Source organism: Phyllostomus discolor, chromosome 7 (genome assembly GCF_004126475.2).
Source record: "Phyllostomus discolor isolate MPI-MPIP mPhyDis1 chromosome 7, mPhyDis1.pri.v3, whole genome shotgun sequence".
Lineage (NCBI taxonomy): Eukaryota > Metazoa > Chordata > Mammalia > Chiroptera > Phyllostomidae > Phyllostomus > Phyllostomus discolor.
The window spans coordinates 49474952-49496073 of record NC_040909.2 but is presented as its reverse complement, the minus strand read 5'-3'; the positions used below and the strand labels follow the sequence as shown (position 1 = coordinate 49496073).

The 21122-nt window shown below is 36.2% G+C and overlaps 1 protein-coding gene across 10 annotated transcripts in view; it reads left to right on the top strand.

Moving 5' to 3' along the window:
- Positions 1-21122, top strand: part of ERC2 (ELKS/RAB6-interacting/CAST family member 2) — an 869430-nt gene that overhangs the window by 452038 nt on the left and 396270 nt on the right. For 5 of the 10 annotated variants that reach the window (XM_036030927.1, XM_036030922.1, XM_036030921.1 and 2 more), the window contains 4 exons: positions 2208-2345; positions 8925-9065; positions 12103-12243; positions 16294-16329. In XM_036030927.1, the coding sequence (XP_035886820.1) occupies positions 2208-2345; positions 8925-9065; positions 12103-12243; positions 16294-16329 (456 nt within the window). The remainder of the gene's footprint in view (positions 1-2207; positions 2346-8924; positions 9066-12102; positions 12244-16293; positions 16330-21122) is intronic. The other 5 variants (XM_036030928.1, XM_036030925.1, XM_028518656.2 and 2 more) reach the window with 1 other exon arrangement.

Below are 21122 nucleotides of genomic sequence, written 5' to 3'. Positions count from 1 at the left end.
GAGAAAAAAATATTTTAAGTGAATTTCTTTTATATATATTTTGTTTTCTGTAAGAACTTTTTAAAACAAAATTATGTTTTTCCACGTTCTGCTTTTCTCCTCTTTGCATTCTACTATTTCCATTTAGTGACAATTGTATGCAAACATGCTTTTAAATATTTGCATAATGGGCCCTGGCTGGTGTGGCTCAGTGGATTGAGTGCCAGCCTGTGAACCAAAGGGCTGCTGGTTTGATTTCCAGTTAGGGCACATGCCTGGGTTGCAGGCCAGATCCCCAGTGGGGAACACATAAGAAGCAACCACACATTGTTGTTTCTCTTCTGCCTTTTTCCCTGCCTTCTCCTCTGCCTATAAATAAATAAATAAATAAATAAATAAATAAAATTCTTTTTAAAAATTAAGAAGAACCAATCCTCTCAGCTGCTGGTTCCTACTATAGAACAACCATCATTTTGACATGTAAATGTCCATATTCTTGCTCTGTCATGTGTTTGCTTATGGTGTTATATAGCTCTATGAACACTTGTTTGGGATGGAGGAAGCCTTTGTTTTGACTGCAGATGATTATGTCTTTTGAATTCCTGTTTTCCATGGCAAAACAGTGAATTCTCACAGTGGTGGCTGGATAGGAACATATTGCATTTTGATGAAGGAGAAAGTTAATTATTTGATACCTGAGTTTCCAGGTATGTGTCTCAAAGAAGAAAACATGTATTATTAAAAAGATACATGGGCAAAAAAAAAAAAAAGAAGGAAAGAAAGAAGGGAGAAGGGAAGGTAGGAAGGAGGGAAGGAAGAAGGGGACTAGGAAAAATTAATCTCTGCTCTCCCACCACCTTGTAACCATTGGAAAAACTCGCCAAGTTGCATCCTGTAGATCGGGGTGTCATTTTCACCAGGGGCCAGATCAGCCTTGAGTTTGCCTTCAAAAGGCCAAATGTAATTTTAGGACTGTATAAATGTAACTACTCCTTAACAGTTAAGCAAGAGCTCAGTGCTGCCGCCAGGTAGAAACAAGGTGCCAGGCTGGATAAAGGAAGGTGGAGGGCCGGATTCAGCTTGTGTTTGCCACCTGTGCTGTAGATTGAGGGTCAGCAGCAGCACTGTCTTTGTAGTCACAGTCATTTTGATGCTGCTACAGCTGCCACCTCTGCTGTCACTTTCTCTTCCTCATTATTGCTGCTACCACTGGCCATTCCAGATTCATGCTAAATGAATCAAGTAATCTGAAAATTTGTTTCAGTCACACATTGTGAAACATGCATTTGGAATGATTTCCTGAGAAAGCCTGGGTGCAGAATGCAAATATTTTGAATGGACTTATCTCAGAGTTGTACTACTATTTTTCCTTGTCATTTTAAAACCCTTAATATGAATAAATTGTTTGTACAGTGGAGCTTTTTTAAAAATCCTTAGATAAGAAATATGTGGTTTGAAAGCAGAGAATAAAAACATGAATGATAATGTACGCAATGCCCACTAGAAGGTCCTGGCTGCTGCTCCTGGGCAGGCGTTATAATCGTCTATTTGGTGTGTTTATTTCAGGCTGCAGATAGTGGATGAAAGTGCCTGGTAGGTTGCCAGCACATGACTTAGTTGCCAAATGGAGTGTTTAGTACTTGTTACATTTGATTTATATCACAAGTTCTTCCCATTAACAGCCTACTGGTGATAACCTACTTGGCTTTTCATGTGGCTACTTTGAAACAGCCACTTGACAACATTCGGCATATCACAAAGTTTAATGCTGAATAAAGGAGGGAGTGAATGACTACATAGGTTCTGCTCTATACTGATATGGTGTTTGGTGCAGACTCAGTACCCATTCTGTTTATTGAGTGAATAAATCCTGTGTGTATATTTCTCTGACTTACTGCACCATAGTAAGGTCTATGGATTTGAGACTTAAAGGGCTGGTGAGAGGGATAGAAATGGATAGAAATAATAGTGCTTACATGTCTGATGGGATTGCATTTATATGGAGGGAGATATTCTGCTCACCTGTGTCACTATTTAAATGCAAGTTTGGATTATGTGGAAGACAGAAGGCCTCATCAAAATAACATTGATTCTAAGCAGAAGTGTAACCTCGTAATGCTAACAATTTCTGTAATCTCAAGTCTATTTTTTTAACAAGTTCACTTCTGGAATCTTGGCCCTACATATATAATCAAATGTGCAATAAGTATGATGATGTTTATTTTCAGATTGAAAACTTGCAAGAACAGCTTAGGGATAAAGACAAACAATTGACCAATCTGAAAGACAGAGTGAAGTCCCTGCAGACAGATTCCAGTAATACAGACACTGCCCTGGCGACGCTGGAGGAGGCTCTGTCAGAGAAGGTGAGCTTGGACTACAAAGTGGGGTATCAGGATTTAGGGAAACATGGTTGGGAGGAGATCTTCCAGATGCATTGAAGTGTGCCTGCTTTTTCCCATGCACTCACACCACTAACAACCCCAGCCGGGCCACCAACTCGCATGCTTAACCCTCTTTAGGAGACTTGGCATACTGAAGCCAGGGTGTCTTCTAGAAATACAAACCTGATCACCTCACCCCTGACCCTGCTTTAAAACCTTTACCAGCTTGTCTTTGTTCTTAAGATGATCAAAAGGGAAATCTTTAACCTGGCCCATAGAGTCCAACCCTTTATGTAATCCGGCTCTTATCTGACCAACTACCCCTCTGCCAGTCATACTCCTCTTTCTCTGCCATACTCCCTCCTTTTCCCTTTCTCCCTTTTATTCTCCCCCACTCCCTTTCTTTGTTTTTTCTTTCTTCCTTCTTTCCTTCCTTTCAAGCCTCATCCCACATCTCTCTTCCCTTGTTCTCTGTGTTGTAACTATATTAGCCTTCTAGATTTTCAGCTGTACCATTCTCTATACTGCCTCAGACCCTTTGCACATGCTATTTTACATGTTATTACATGTTATACAGACATATTTTATGCTTTCTGTAGACTTAATTCTTCTTCTGAGAGCTCAGTTTCCCGAGAAGCTATATTGTACAATAGTTAAGAATGTGGACATTGCAGTCAGACTGCCTGGCTTCAAATCCTAGGTCTGACATTTACTACACTGGACAAACTACGTAATCTTTCACTTCCTCGGTTTGTTCCTCAGTTCTGATTTAGAACAATAGGTATAATACATTATAGCTGTGGTTATTATTATTATTTTATGAGTCATTTCTCAGGGCACCCTGCTAGGTAAAATCCTTCATTATGTTCTCATGAATACTGTGAACTTCCCAGAGCTTGTGTTACAATCTTAATTGTGCTTTTGTCTGTGTGTTGTGTTTTTTTTTGTGATTAATTGGTCTTCTCTGCTAGACTCCATACCCAAGAAGTGCACACATATTTGTGTACCATTTTTTTTTCTTTCTGGAAGATTTATCCATTGATATCAATTGGGTATTAATGTCCCCTACAGGGACTGTGTTACTATTGATCTGTCTCTTTATGCCCATTATTTGTGTGCCATTTATGTGTGTTAGCTCACCTTCACCCAGTGCCTTGTATAATAACACCTGCTCGGGGGAGTGCTCAGCAAACACTGGTTGAGTGAGTCTCCACTGTATGACAGGCATTGCTGTGGGCACCAGAGATGCAGCAGAGAAAAAAAATGAGTCAAAATCCTGGGTCTCGTGGAGTTTAGATTTTAATGGGTGTGAAGGAGAAACAGACAATAAATAAATAAGTAAAATACGTAGGATTTCAGAAGTCAAGTAACTCTCTCCTAGGGCCTCAAATTTCCCATTTGTGGAATGGGGAAATTAGATTAAATGGTCCCACAGGCTATGTAAATCAGTGTATATTAAAGAGGCCTTCTTTGGCTTTTTCAGAATTACCAGGTGGTGCTTGTTGAAAATCTAAATTATTAGGCCCCAGGTATGTCCACTAAATCAGAACCTTGCACTGGGCCTGGGAATCTGCATTTAGCCACCTCCCAGGGTGTGCATCATTTTGATGTACACTGCAGTCTGAGAACCACTAACCTATGTTAAAAATATAGAAGAGAAAAAAGAGTCATATTCTATGGCTAGATGGTCTTCATGTTTCTATTAAAAGTTATAAGATTATAAATTTGGGATTATATGATAAGATTTAAGATTTGACTTGAAGACTTATAAGAAGTGTAAATATAGTGATTTTTCAGGGAAAGATATTCTTCTATTTTTAGTTTTCAAGATTGTATTTAAAAAAAAAAGATTATATTTCCAAAGCTCTTTGTAATAATTGCCTTTGTAAGATTTGAATGAGGGAAAGTTGGTTCAAACTATTAATGATTATGTAACCCTTTTGCAGTTTTTGAGTGGTAGGACGTCAGCCTATTTGTACCTCTTCATTTCTTTCTCCAAATGTAAAGAAGTAAACATATACCATATAATTTTCCATGTTGTGAATTCTTGGCAGAACTCTATCATTTTTTTTCCCTGGGCTCTATTAAGATTTGATTTATTCTACTTTAAATCCCAAAGAATTCCCAAATCTGAAACTACTCCCTTCCTTAAGCACTTCCTCTGTAGCCAAGGGGATAACTGGGAAGGACAGCTGGGGTCTGTGGGAGCCTGGCCCCTCATCCTGCCTCCACTGCTTGGTAATTGCATCAATTGGGGCAAGCCTCTTCAACTGCAAGTGTCTCTTAGTACCCTATTTTCAAAATGCACGTTTAAATTGGCTGATCTCTAAGTTCCATTCTCAATTTTGGAACTACCATGACCATAATTGTTCAATTTGCTGATCCTGTCTCAGGCACATGAAATCTGAATTGGACCATAGGTGAGGAGCTGAGAGCTTAGATGTCTCCTCGAAGGGCTGGCGGGGAACAAAATGAGGGAAGTGGGTTTGGTGTGATGGAGTAGGGAGTACTGGCAACTGTGGTCAGCTGGGTAGTCCTTGACATGTTTCAAAACATCCAAGTTCAGATTTTTAACAATAAGAATGCTCAAGCCAAACAAAAGAATAAGGTTAAGAATAGTATAGCTGTGTGGGCTAGTTTTGACCTGTGAGCTGTTACTCTGTAAATGCTATTTGCAACTGATTTTTTTTCTTTGCCTTTCATAGTAATGAAGAATAAAAGCAAACAGAGCAATTTATTTAGAGGAAATTTCCTAAAGGTGCCACAGCCACAGTGCTAATGTATTTAAAAAACATAAAATCGTTGGATAGGAAATGGCAAGGCCTTCTATCATAGGAGAAAGAATAGTGGATTTCAGTATTTATTCCAATGGGTATCAAACTTCTGTGTGCATCCTAATATCTTACTCTATCAAGCAAAGCTGTCATTTAGAATTGAAGAGCAGATAAAAGTGCTTCCCAGATAAGGTCAATTAAAGGAGTTGATCATCACTAAGCCCTTATTATATGAAACATTAAAGGGACTTAAGAAAAAGAAGATCAAAACTATGAACAGTAGAATGACAACAATCTCACAACTATTAACAACTGAACCTAAAAAACAAAAACAAAACAAACTAAGCAAACAACTAAAACAGGAAGAGAATCAGAAATAGAGATCACAGGGAAGGTTATCAGCAGGGAGGGGGAGAAAGAAGAATGGGGGAAAAGGTACAGGGAATAAGAAGCATAAATGGCAGGTACAAAATAGACAGGGACGGTTAAGAGTAGTATAGGAAATGGAGAAGCCAAAGAACTTATATACACAACCCATGGACATGAACTAAGGGTTGGGGTGAGTGTGGGTGGGAGGCGGGGTACAGGGTGGAGGAGAATAAAGGGGAGAAACAATGAGACAACTCTAGTAGCATCATGCCCAGTGATTCTGATGTATGTGGTCAGAAGATCATACTTTGATAAACATTAAATCTATGCTCTATCATTTTAAAGATGGGAAAAGGGCTTAGTGAGGTAAAATGACTTGCCCAGAAATAAAATTTGGGAGATATGCTGCATCACTTGCCACTTCTGAGACCTGAGCAGACATCATTAATCAACCTTGGCACAGCTAATTTCTAACCCAGCACTCCAGGAAGTCACTTATGCTCTAAGGTGTCCCTTGGCTGGGACTTTGTTGCCTACCCTGTATTATCCCAAGGCCACTCAGCTCACCAGTGATGGAGTATGACTAAATCTCAAACCTTCTGATCTTTGTGCTTTTGACATCATCATCTCCTTAATGGCATTTACCTCACAAGTTCTTAATTTTATCCACATGTAATTGAATAGATCTTCTGGAACAAGGCATGATGCAAAAAGTAAAATGATTTATTAATAATTATAGATTCATAAAAACATTGAATTGTTTGCTGTCTTTTGGCCAATAGAATGCATTAGGCATTATTCACCATTCCTCTTGGGTTATTACATCCCAGGGAGTGTGTTACTTCTTTTAATTTCCAGGAACTTATTCACATATTCAGAGTTTGCAAAAAATAATGCCACTTAGCAAGTTAAGATTGAGCATGACCTCGTTCTAGGATTGACACACAGAAGCTCAAGAGACAGAATGCATGGTGTTTATAAAGCTGGTCTCCCAAGCCTTGCTGCAGCCACATACTAGATAAGCAGTAGAAAGCCAGATAGCAGCGCTGGAGGCCACTGCAATTCAGTTCCCACCCAGTGATAAAGCACAAAAAGATTAGACCTGTGCAGGGCCAGATGAGTGTGCAAGGAACACTTGCCAATGCAAATAAGACTAAAACAAGAACACATTGTTGGAATTTCTACAAGTTAGCTGTTAATCAAGTAGATCATGGCATATTAAGGCTTTTTAACACATGTTTTTGACATCTGGCCCTGTGTGGCTGACAGTTAAATTAGTTTTGTGATTGACGGAGAAATATTTTGGAGTATTGAATCATCAATAACACTTAAAAACGTTATACTGCTTGCTGATGTTTTTTGTCATCAATGCCCAGTCAATAGTACAAGTGCTTAGAGCAAATCAACGTTGTTTCCAAATGACTCTGACACCTTCTAGATGTTAAAACACATACTTAATTTCATTTCCCTTCCTTTGAAGACAAGATGATTCCTAAGTTGAGTTCTTATTTCTTCCATCAGCCTTTTTAATTGCCTGTTGTATGCCAGACAGCTTGCCCAGTCCTTTGGACTAGAGTGCTGCCCTTGGAGAAGCTGGCCTGGGAGGTTGAGCATGCAGTCAACCCTGGGCACAGTGCTGAGTGGGAATAAATGCCACACAATTGGACCAAAGTGATTCTTGGGAAGGATGTCAAATAGTGAGGTGTCATGGTCAGTCTGGGGCTTTAAAAATATCACTCCAACAACCATGTGGTAGAAGTGATGAAATGGAGAGGGCCTGGTAGCCAGGTGACCAGTCATGAGGTTTTTGTAATAAGTATAGGCAAAAGGCAGTGAGGGCTCATTTGCTGAAATCATGGAAAGCCCTTGAGAGATTTACCATCCACTGAGGCCATTTCTTTCTTCTGTAGATCATGTAATCATCTACAATGTCACAGACAAAGTCAAATAGGACTGTTGCTGGAATCAAGGAGAAACAAATATAGGCAATTAATAGACTCATTTATTCTATTTTCACTCCTGCTGTCATAATGATATACTTCACTTTAAAGTATTTTGAAATAATTGCAAAACAATGATGCTACTCTCTTCTCCCCTGAAAGCATTAGATACAAAAATTAGTGTCATTGAGGTAGAAGAGTTGCTTCCCTGGCAGTTCTTCTTAAATCACAGATTAAGTGTTTCAGCTAACTTTCCTCTGCTTTAAACACTGTTCTACAGTTGTCTTATGTATCAGGAATTGCCTTTTACTATCTACTTATAAAAATATAGAGGATAATGTAAAAATATTTAAGTGTCATTGTTGCATCAATATTTTTTAACGATGACATCCAAAAGGAAGTTCAGATATGTGTTGGGTAATTGGAAACCAACTTTAGAAATCTAACTCAAACTTTTCTCAAGTGGAATTTTCTTTTAAAAAAGAAGGTTCTTATTTTGATATTGGCAAGATTTCACAGCTTAGGAAACATGACTACCAGAATAGTATTTTTATTTCAGTATGAAAGTCAAGGGCAGGCAGGTCCTCAGATCTCCTTGAATGTCTTCAGGCATTTGTTTGTGTTGGTGTGGTCTCATGGGCTTGGCTAAGACTAAGAGATCTCTGGATGTCAGGGTGGGCCTTCTGTTTATGAGCTGGGTCACCTTCGATGAGTCAGTCAGCCAGTCTTTCTGTGCCTGGTTTCCTCACCTCTACAGTATTCCCAGTAGCAGTGCTTCAGACCTCAATAGTTGCGATGAAGACTGGGTAAGTGGGGCACGTTACCATGCCTAATGTGTAGTAAGCTCTCAATACAGGAAAGCTGCTATATGAACTTTGCTTAAAGTCAAGAAATGTTTTGGAGTCTTTACTCATTGCCAATAAGCCATTGGGAAACTACTTATACAATGGGCTTATTTTTATTTTGTTTCAAGTTCTCACTGTGAGTCGGTCCTCAGTCCTGAATGGTAGAGGTCCTGCCCCATTCCAGTCCCCTTTCCATTCAGAGAAGAGTCTTCAGAAACCAAGGAAAGTCTTTTTGCATCAGGTGGGAAAGCAAAGCAAGGAGGGTAGAGCCAAGAGTTTGCTTCTGCTTCTTCCCTTGCCCAGACAAGGCTTTGACAGGTCCAGGGTCTTGGTGCCTGAACCTCCCTTTTCTGGAACTGCTTTTGAAATTTTCTAAGTACCATGAATCAAAACAGCCTCAGAGTGTGAACATTAATGCCCCTTGCAACTCTGTGATGCTAACTTTTATGAACAAGCCAAAAGCTGTGTTCTCTCTTATGCCTCTTCATAAACCAAATGTTTAATAATATCTATGTGTGTTGATTCTTGTAGGGAATTTCTTACATGTATTGCCTCATTTTGTAGGGTATCTTGGCATATGACAAAGTGAGAGATGGGTCCTCACCTCTTCTTTTTTTGACAATTGCCTCACAGGAAAGAATAATTGAACGTTTGAAAGAACAGCGAGAGAGAGATGATCGGGAAAGACTAGAAGAGATAGAATCTTTCCGAAAAGAGAATAAAGACCTAAAGGAGAAGGTCAATGCTTTACAAGCTGAACTGACTGAAAAAGAGGTGAGTCTGGAAAAACAAATGGACTTGAACCATATGGATGGTCCTCATAAAACTGTATTTATGGTAGCCTCAAGAGACCAGAGACTTAATTTGAGGAACTTTGTGAAGATTTGGGGAACATAGTTACCCCTCTTTTGTAAAGCTGTCTGAATTCAAAGGAGAATATTTACTGTAACTCTTCATCAGTGCTGCTCAATACACATCTTCTCCACTAACTGCGTAGGATGGAGCACCTTAAAATTCTTCTGGATGTCTTATTGCATTTGTGTGGCTTACAGGCTTCTATATTTTTTTCAGTGTCCGTTGACTTTTTGTTTGAGATAACAACAAAAGCATTAATAATAATAATAGCAGCTCCACTTTATTGAAGGCTTTTAACATCCTAATTCTTGGGTTGGGTGATTTACATTCATCTGTGCTTCTGGGGATAACTCAGTACCCCCAGCTTAAGAGGTTTGGTACCAGGCTGGACACAAAAGGTTAAATGTGGCTTCTCTTCTGGGACATCATTTTCATGTTATGGTAAAAATATAAAACAATATTTTCACATTAGAGCAAATGTGGAAACTGAAGCAGATCTCACCTGCATTTTTTCAGTAAAGCAATATACTTTAAAGAAATATCTTATTGGGGGTCATGGAGAGACTGCTTTGGGTTATAGCCCCCTACTCTGAGGTATACCTATAACCCCTTAGTTTACTTAGAAATACTTCACTGAAGAGGTTTGAGAAGCAGCAATACACATTATTTTATTCAACTGTCAAAACTCTGACATATGCGCCATTGTCCACAACTGGCTCCTTCACCCTTATCCCCCCACCACCCCCTACCAGGAAATGTCCATCTCCTTTAGGGGCAGCACAGATCCTTTCACTCTGCTAGGTTTTGATAATTCTCTATAAATTAGGAATCCAAGAAGGGAAGAATTGATGAATAATAGGAGTTTTGAGGAAACTCAGAAGCAAAATTTATACTCCCTGAAATATAAACTTAAAATCTAAGTTTTTAGGCAGGAGATGATTGTCTTGATATGAAAATAAAGAATATGAATCCTCTTCCTACTATTTTCCTGCTAAATGTAACTTGGGAGAATCTATAATTACTACAGTTGATATGTGACAGAAGGCTTTGACTCACTTGCAGCCACTGATTGCAAGTGCTATTGATGGGTTTGCTCCTTAAAAAGTATACACACACCACACACATCTTATTGAAAAGAGATCTTGATGACATGGTGGAGCATACATTTTAAATGAAAATAATTTAGTGAACAATGCCTATAGTGTATGAATTTCAGACAGGCATTTCAGCAAACATTTATTGTCCCTGTATAATGTGCCTGACAGTGGGCTGGGTGTGTCAGTCAAGCTTCCACTAGAAAAACAGAACCGTATTAAGAAATTTAATCATATTAAGAAATTTATTGCAAGGAATTGGCTTACATAGTTAGGGGGGCTGGCTAGGCAAGTCCACAATTCATAAGGCAGGACATCAGGAAGAGCAGGCTAGAAACTCACAGATGGTAGCTGACCTGCTGTCCATGCTGACCAGGTGGAATTTCTTCCTTCTCAGGGAAACCTCAGTTCTGCTCTTAAGACCTTTCAGCTGATAGGATCAGGCCCACCCACATTATGGACTATCATATCCTTTACTTAAAGTCGACTGATTGTAGATGTTAGTCACATCTACAACACAACTTCATAGCAACACCAGATCAGTGTTTGACTGAATACCTGGGGAAGAGAGCCTAGCTGAGTTGCCACCTGAAGCTATAACACCCAGCAACTTAAAAGCTGTCAAGAAAACAACATATAATTGTTGTCATCAGGGTGCTTATAGTTTAGATGGGGTGATAATAATCTTTACCATAACCAAATGCCTGGGTTATAAGGTCTTTTATTATTTCTGGGGGAATAATATGATAAAAAGTTTTGATATTTGAGTTGGGTTTGAGATCTGTATCTCCCTTTAATAGCTTGGTGACATTGGTGAAGACACGTAGTTCATGTGAGCTTCAGTTTCCTGACCTGAAAAATAAGAGTGATTAACCTGTCCCTTAGAAGGCTACTAGCTGGGCTGTTTGCTGGGTGATGGTGGTAGTATCTTCATCAACATGGTTATCCAGATGTGAAGTGTTAGGCAACATCAGCTACAGAGAGAGCATTGTGTGCTTAGTCTCTCCCTGTGTGTTGAAAATGGATATAAAGGAAATGCACAACATCTGCTTTTAGGTGAAACCTGAACATTTTAGTCACATAGTCAGATGTTGCTAATAATTTCATATTTAGTGATGGACCTTGCCATCATAGCTAGCAAAATTATGCTCTGTGATAATATGCAAGTATTTATTTCTTTTAGTTTAAAGAATTCAGACTACATAGGGGAGCTTTTGGTTTCTGGGTGGGAATTTAAGTAACTCCATGTCTAATTGGAGAGGCTCATTATATCTGTTGAATCTGGATTTACAAAGGATTAGAACATAAAGTCTACTCTGAATTTTAAAATAATTTTATCTGATTACACAAAAGATGTTTGAAAAACCATTGGCCAGTTGTCTGTTAAAGAAAGGGAATTTTATCAAAATTTAATAGGGTGTTTTATACTTGATTTTCCCTGAGAGGGAGGGTGGGAAAGCATTAAAGTCAGTATTTTCTTTCATATTTGTCTTAGGGTTTGCATGACCTGACAGCAATAAATGTAAATGGAAGGTTCAGGGTGTCTGTTTTACCATGACATGTAAAGACCACCTTGGGACTTACATCATTAGCATGGCTTTGAGACGTGAAACATGCATTTACTGACTGCACCATTTGGTCACATTTGATTGTGCTGCAATTAGATCCTGCTCAGTTCTGTAAGCTGGCCAACTTTAATTTCCGGGCCAGAGCAGACTATTGTTACCCTAGTAAGACTATATTTACTCATTTGTCTAATGCACACTTTATTGCTATATATAGAATCAATGTATTCAAATAGACAACATTGCTAGTAGAAATTGCAGTATTTTACTTACTAGTGTTCTCTTCCTTTTTTTTAGTCTAGTTTAATTGACCTCAAGGAACATGCATCTTCGTTAGCCTCAGCAGGGCTGAAAAGGGACTCTAAATTAAAATCTCTAGAAATAGCCATCGAACAAAAGAAAGAAGAATGTAGCAAACTGGAGGCACAGTTAAAAAAGGTAAGTGAAGCCTAAGGGGGGAAAAACATGCTTATTTTATAATGAATTACAAAATGGGAAAGGAAAAGAAAAAAAACCCCTTATCTTTTGCTGTCTGCTGATAAAAGAATTAAACACTCTTTAGTCCTAAGAAGTCTGCATCAAATCTGTCTGTGAACCTGGAAATTATCTTAGGTTTCCTGTCTGGAAAAAAAAAAAAAACCTTGAAAAATACATGAAAATAGTAGTGGAAATAACAAATATAAAAGCCAGCCATCACTCTCTGGGCAAATCTCAACTATCAAAAGAGATCAATGGAAATTTGCAACAAACCAAAGAATCCAGGGGCTCGATTATGCATTGATAAACTTTTCTTCTTTTAGAAATAGGTCAACATTTCTATCGGAGCTTTGCAAAGTTTACCTGATGACATTAAATTTCTAGAAGTTCACCAAAATAGTCAAGTCCCTGGAATACCTGTGGGATGAGTATTTATATTTGACCTGAAATGGCCCTAATTTCTAAGAAAGCTTGTTTTATGTAGAAGGCTTTGGAAAAGAATGCAGGATATTCAGATATTCATATTGCAGCACTGACATGTTTTCTCTGAACTGGACGTTTTGTGGAGCACATTTCCAGTCACGCATTGTTTTTTTTGACTTTGCCCTGTGTTGTTCGGTACGTCTGCATTCATTGTGTACATAAAACTCATAACACTATGAGTTTAAGCATTTTGTTTCCCTTTGACGACTATAAATTTATTCAAAGGAGATAAGAATCTAAAAAAATGAAACAAAGTATATAATAAAATTTGACTATGTATATTTCACAGCACATTGGAATGGGGATTTATTTGCTAAAATTATGGAAATATATGATATGGATGATAGGGATGTGAAAGCATTTGTATCTTTAGAGAAATTATTCTGGATATCTTAAAATTTAATATACTATTTTGTATGATGCAATATATAACTGAAATGTGATTATACTGTATTCACTACTATGAAACTTTAGGAAATTGTCTTGAGAAATTTCACACTAATAAAGTCTTCTCACCAATACAGAAAGATATATATATATACAAATCAAATCCCTTTGTAACAAAATAACAAGAAAATCTGTATTGCAAAATCTATTTTCCAATCTACTCAACAACTCACTTTTTTCAAGAAATATCTAGTTAAGCAGAAATCTTGAACAATAAATAGAATAATTTCAAATGTCCATTTGAGGGTGTTTAAATGGAGATTGACTTGGATATTTATGTACTGGGTGTATCATACACATTCTTAACACATATATAAATATGTCCTGCAATGTTATACATGCACATGCATGTCAAGAAATGTACTTTTTCCTTACCCAAGAGTTTTGTGATCATAGAGCAGGCTCTATGGAGATCATAAAGATAACTGTGAAAAGAGAACTTCATTGGCTTTCTTTGGTGGTCCTTTGTACTGTCGTACCTCAGTTCTATTGTGCTAAGTCCTGAAGAAGGAGGACCTCAGATAGACCTGGGCATGATAGATTCCATTCATCAACTCCAAAGAGCTGTTATGCAGATGATGGCACTCCATATATTATTTTTCTAGACACCCTCCCCTTTAGTTTAAGTCATTTATGGAATTTGAAATGCTATAGTGATTAAAAGGAAAAGGTTCACATAGTGATGCTTATAGTTTCCATGTATATGACTTGACTAGTTTTTCTCAAAATACCTATGGTTGGCCCAAGAAATCATTTCGATTATGTGATTTCCTTTAACTCACAGGTAGACACCATATACTGGACTTCACAAATCAAATTTTGTAAACATCTCAGCATTATTCCTGAGAATATTTTAATAGTCTGTCATATCACTAGAATTAAAGTAACCAATATGGTTATCTTACTGAAAAGGCCCTACTTAATTTATGAAAAGATAATTTATTTCTAAATCTATAAATACTCTTTGCATATACCATCTCCTAAATGCATAGTACAGTGAGATTAAATAAGGTAATTATAATTTAAATATTTTCATACCTAACCTGCAGATGCTATTTTGTTATTTTTGGCTCTCTAGCATCAACTCAATTCAAAAGTTTAAAATACTTTTTCTAGTAGTCTTTAATTTCTGCTAATAAATAGTTCCATAAAAACCTCAAGTACCCATCACCTTAAAAAGAATTGAGATCTACATGAAATATTTGAAAATATAAGCCAACAGTATGTGAATATACATATAAACACATCATTTACTCATGGAAAAATAAGCAGCTATAAAAGCTTAAGGAGTGTCTGGGCCTCCCTTTAAATAAAAGGGTATGTGACTTGTGAATAAAATATAAAGGGTTACTAAATGAAAGCTGAAAACATAATAGTTTTATTATGTCATAAATAAACCATGAATTCCCAGTGGAATTTTGCTCAAGATTTGTGAGCGTCCAGGTATTTTTGCAATAAAATCTACACAATGTAGATGTGTTTAGCTGAACAGAAACCTTGTCTGCCTGTGACAATGGAATCCAAATGGAGATTTAAATTTGTTTTTGTCTTATAAACAATTCTTGAAATTGGTAAAGTGAGTTATTTTATAAAAGTTTATGGGAAACATTCGCATACATAATTGTTTTTACTATATGTGTTAATTTAATACATTTAACCCTTTACTATATGTGTTAATTTAATACATTTCCAAATATGGATACTTTGTGAAGAAAAGTGCTTATAGGCAGAAGAGGAACTATTTCTTATACATGCTGTCTGACATCTTAAAAGCAATGCAATGAAATGTTCACACATGAGGAAATCTTTACTGATAGGGTGATAAAATGGTACTAACCAAATAATGCATAGCTACTAGTTCTGAGGGTGCTTTATAAACTAGTGCATTCATCCATCGAAATAGACACCTGGGGGTTGAAAAGAACCAATTAGTGATAATATTGATCAATTTTTCTTTCAAGAGTATTTGGTGTTCAAAATGTGAATATAAATTTACCTTACATGACTAGAAATCAGTTGAGAAGCAACAGCAATTTGAAATGTTATGATTTATGCTCTCCTTAAAAATGTTATTTTCCAATTAATATTATCTTTGAAGAAGTTATTTTTTAACCATGGCAAAATTATTATTTATTTTGTTAAAGTTGATCAAACAAAAAAAATTCAGGCTCTTCAAGGGCACATGTCTTCGAGTAAAGCAGAGTAAACATTTTCTGTAATATTTTGCCTTCTATACCTTGATGTTGATCCCAAATTAATAATGCAGTTACTTAATAAATATAACTTGACAGCACTATTTAACATAATATTTAGTGTAGTTAAATCCACAAATATTTAACTCTTCTCCACAAAATAGATAGGAGAGCATTTCAGATTCTTAAGCACTTAGAATGTAATAGGATAGTTAGTAAAGATTATATTTTTTATTGATTATAAACTAACAGTAGGAACTGGTAATGAGCAATGGGTAATACTGTATTTTGGTTCCCTTTGTTTTTCCTGTGCACTTAAATTTTTACTTCCCCCATTCACTGCTAATCCTGTAATTTCTTGCTTATGGGTTTTTTTGCCATTGCTAATCTGCTGTTTGCTGATCTATGTTTTTCTAAAGTTAGACTGAATAGAAAATTCAGGCTTGTGTTAATATAAAAGAAGAGCTATAAATTCAATGATAAGATTTAATTAATCTTTTATTATTACCATCTTTGAAGTTCAGGTAATAAATTGCAAACTTGGCCAAAAGTACTTCTCCTGATTCATTGCTAGAAGCCAGCACTTCATGTATCATCAAAAGTGGACAGCTTTCTTTATTTCATGGGTTATTTAACTTGAGAAAGGGAAAGTAACACAAACCTTAAATTTCTTATTCCAGCTATTCTTTTCTAGGAGCCAAAGTCAACATTTCTATTTCCCTAGAGCCTCTCACTTTCACTGTGGAATGTTTAGAAACTGAAATTTCTTCTTTTTTAACGACCAGTCGTCTGTGCAAATGCACTGGATTTGTTGAGCTAATGCTGTTTTTCTGGATCTTTCCTTCTTTCCCTGTCTGTGCTTCAATGCTTCCCCAACTTTGCAATGTAGCAAGCTGAGCAGTTGTTCAATCAGATGTACAACCCAGTAAGTCATTCCTAAATGTTGCCGCTGTAACATATCAAAGCATGAGGATCTATTGATCACATGTCATGGTGTGCTATACTGGGGAGTTTTTGAAAATATTTGAATCTCTTCCCATTTCCATTTTGTCAGAAGAAATGGCCTGTGCGTAGTCCACTGCCAGTTCTTTTGAATGTGAAATTTAAAAACTAGGAAGTCAGGGAAATATTGCCAGCTTGGATATTACCTCCACCTTAACTTCAAGTCTAAGGCTATAGAAAAGCAGAGGTCAGCAGCAGATCTAGACTCATGGAATTCTTTTTTAGATCCTTAAATGCATACTTATTGAGCAAACAACTCAATGTATGTTACATTCAAATGATGGAAGTTAAGATAGGTTTAGATTTAAAAATAGGGCATTGCTCTTTGAGATTGGTAAATGCCTAACATTATTGTGCATTTTATAAGAGTTACAAGCATGTCATTTGGCTAAGGACAAGCTAAAATATAGCCTCTTAATAACAGATAGTAACAATTCTGATTATAGCTTAATAACACAAAAACAGGTAACTACTAAAAATATGTGTAAGATGGTCAAGATGCCATCACTGACATTTTTATCCTAATGACAGGTATGCGTTAATATGAAGAAGTTTATTTGTTTCTTTAACATATTAAAGGAGGGCTTTTTTTGTTTGTTTGTTTTGCCAACTGAAGAGCCTTACTGGGAGAAATATTACATAAGGGTGGCCAGTGTTTGTTATTTGGCAGATGTGATCTGAGCCATCATGTATTCTAATTACCTCCTGTTTATAAATTCCCATCACAGGGAACAGGAATAGCATGGATAAAGGAAACAATTCAGCCAACAACTTTTTGTTAAGCCACTGCTCCAGACTGCATACCACATGATAACATGAGATGCTTTGGTGTATTTAATTAGATTCAGGCTCCACACTCCAGTCTTCAAAACAATTTTGGTTTTGTGAACTGTTGGAGCATCTTTATTAACCTCTTTCCCTAAATGTGACTTTTAGCAGAGCAGCAAAAATAATCCATATTTCCTTTCTCTTAACATTTGCATGGCAGTATTAATAAGCAGGCTCAAGACAGTAGAGTAATGGGGTGGAAATGAGGACAGCTATAATTAAACAACAATAGAAAAAAAGAAAAAGAAAAAGACAGTGAGGAGGTGAAGAAAGACAAATAAGAATGGGGTACCTTCAAGCTTGAAAATTGACCATGGGGAAAAAAATGAGTGTTTTCTTTAGATAATTTTAAAAAAAGATATAAAGTAATCTACTGAAATTGTTTCATGCTTGTTAGTTAAGGGCAGTAAGAAAACCTAAGTATGTCACATTTTGGGGGTGTGCAGAACACATGGGGAGGAGTTTGTTTCTGCAGCAGCTTAGATTTACCAGGCCCATGATAGGAGTTCACCATCCCTGTTGGACTTCTGTTGGGTAGGTAGGGATGAAAAAATTGCTCTGTAGACTTTTAGGCCATTTCCTGGGATATTGACGACATGGCTCTTACTGGACTTTGCCTTATTTATCCCAGTGTTGGGTCTCCAGGGTATAAAAGCGAACTTTTCAGTCTTGTAGGTGAGTAATTTAAAGGTCATTGACTGACTTTTCTCCCTGAGTTAATTAAGCTGACCCACTGTTTTGGCATCCTGGGAATATAGCCAAACTCTCATTATGTTAGCTCTCTGTCTGCAGATATTCTTGGGGCCCCATTCTTTTTTTGGACTGATAGGGATGCAGCATGATGGATTTCTATCCTTAATAGTCTTTTATGAAATGACTATGTTTTTCTGGTTATAAAAATAATATATGGCCACAGTGGAAGGACATAGGAGAAAAATAAAAATAACAGGATATCCCACTTGATAGAAATAATCACTAGGAACATTTGATTTGTTCCTGACCCAGACATCTTTTTGTTGATATTGTTCTCTCCTCTCTCCCTTTCTCCCTTTCATTTTTTCTTCCCTTGCTCTTCCTTCCCTCCTTTTCTAAAGTGTTTATTGAGTTTTATATCCTATTTTTAATAACATATCATAATTTTCTTATATAATTAACAGTTCTTCCGCAACACTATTTTAATGGTTATTCCACTCTATTTTCCCATTTTCCAAATGTGGACCATTCCTTTCCTCTTACGTGTGTATGTTTTTGCCAATATAAACAATGTTCTGAAGAACATCTTTCCATATTAATTTTTCCATTTCTCTATTTTTTTTATAGAATAAATTTCTGGTCAGTGATTTTAAAAAGCTCCCGATAGTTCTTGCTATTTGCATTTTACTGAAGTCCTACCAACTCACCTTTTTTCCAGCACTGAATAAAGGCAGCATTTTTTGACTTGGGGTGGTATACACACAACATAGTGTACAGATGATTTTTGTGGAATTGTGTACCTGAAACCTGTATAATTTTGTTAACCAGTGTCACCCCAATAAATTCATAAAAAAGAAATAATAAAGGCAGATTTTTCTGCCACACCCCAACCAATACCAAGAACCATCATTTTACATAACTTTGACAAATGCATGTATTGATTTTTTTCATCTTTCCCTTTCTTTCTTTAATTATTAGTGTGATTAAAGTTTTAAATGAATTAATTAGCTATTTGTATTTTTCTGTAAAATGTTCATTTTAATCATTTAAGTACTTGTTTTTGAGTTTACTGTTTTGTTCATTGGTTTCTATGAGTTCTATGCTTTGGATAGAACCTTTGTCAAATTTATAGCAAAGTTATGTTTAACTTAAATTTTTTTACATAGAGAACTATTTTTAGGTTCCTGTGTTTCCCTTTTAGATTTCTTTATTGCCTTTATACTTAGAAGTCACTTCTGATTTCAAGAATAGATACTCAGTTATATTTAAAAAATTAATGTTAGTTTTTACATCAATTTTACTACTTTGCCTAACTTTATTTTATTTTGATGCATGTTGAGTGATGAGGTTTCAACTTTACATTTTTCTCAATGGATTAACTAATTATCCTAATGCCCTTTAACAAATTTTTTTTATCTACTGATCCTGATACTATTTTATTGTATAGTAAGTTTTCATATAGGCAAATATCTTGGTTTCTGAGCTCCTGTTCATTTTATCGATGTCAGTTGCTTGCTGGGTCAGAATTTTAATTATTGTATCTTTATAATATTTTTAAACATCTAATGAAACAAATTCCACCCCAATGCTTTCTGCTTTTCATGTTGTCTTGTTTTAATGATCTTTAATTTTTTTACTGTTCCAAGTAAACTTCAGGATTGCCTTGTCAATTAAAAAGCCCAAGTGTTGGTGCTTTTAATTTGAATATTATTCAACCTATAAAATAATTTTAGAATGTTTGATCTTTTCAATATTATTTCTCCCCATTCATGAACTTGATAAAACTTATTTATTTCAGTGATCTTTTACAGTGAATTTTTGACATTTTTCTATTATACACCTATTGTATTTCTTTTTATGTATAGTCCTCAGGATTTCTATATACATAATTTTTAGGTTATTGTTGTGAATGCTGTATTTCTCCTTTTATTTTCTAACCAGTTAAAGGTACATATAAAATTTATTTTATTCTTGTATGTTTATTTTCAACATGACCACCTACAAAATTTGTTGAATTATAACTTAGTTGTTTTTGTTAAATAAGACAATTTTACAGTCAGTCCTATGTTCATCAATTTAAACTAAATTAGTGTAAATAAGCTTTAAAGTCCTCCTGAGAGTAATGTTTTCTTAGAGTAGCAATAAACCTACTTTTAAAAACATTTTTATTAAGTGATGCCCTATTGCCATTTCTTAGGAATCTAAAATTTTGCCTCTCTATCCTTACTATTTATAATAATAACCTTTCTGCAGCTTAACTACTCGTCTTCACTCCTGGAGAGATTTTGTCTTGTCATTATAAGCACTGTGCTCGTTACCTTCAGTTGAGTTATTTTCTTTCCTTAGTTCTTAATTCTAAACAAATAATATGATTTTTTTCATCATTCTCAAATACCTTCTTTGTTGTGATCCTAGTGTCCAGAGATAGTCTCTAGAATTCTCTTATACATTTTAAATAAATCTTTAGACCTCTGAGTCCTCAGTTTAGTGCTTTCTATGACATCCTTCTTGCTACAAGGCAAGTGACTGATCTGGAGGCACTGGGGGAACCCTGCTGCTGGCCAGAGCACACTCTGGTGTTCCCACACACATATTCCGTCCTCCTCATGGCCCCCTCCCCCACCCAGTCACTATCCATTGAAATCCCATCTCTTCTGCAAATGCTTCTTTTTCAGGGCTCACATTTTATATAAGGGTTTGTAAGAAAAAGATCAAGCATTTTTCCAGTCCAGTGGGAAAAAAAATCTTGTTAATGATCAGTGAGGTCTTCCTGATTTACACATGCAGGACTGTGTAATCCCACAAGCATGATGGTCTGAATTATATTTTCTTCAACAGTCTTTGTCTCGATACAGTGGTTTCTTTTTATGATTTTTAGCCTATTTTTGAAATTTAGTTGATTCACTCTTGGACTGGAAAACTACAACTATTTAAGAGATAATTCAGAACATAGAGCATGTACAAATACACACATGCACACACACGCTTTACACTTGATCTGGGCTTTCAATATCTAAAGAACTCAAGTGGTACTTGAAATGACACTATCATTTGAATTTACATGTTTTGTTTCAGAACATCCAGGTAATTACCTCAGTTCTCTACATTGCTAATTTTAAGAGGTTCCATAGTTTAAAGGTATTATCTTAACAATTTTGCTTGTTTGAAGGGTCTTAAAAAGTGTTAAGTATACCA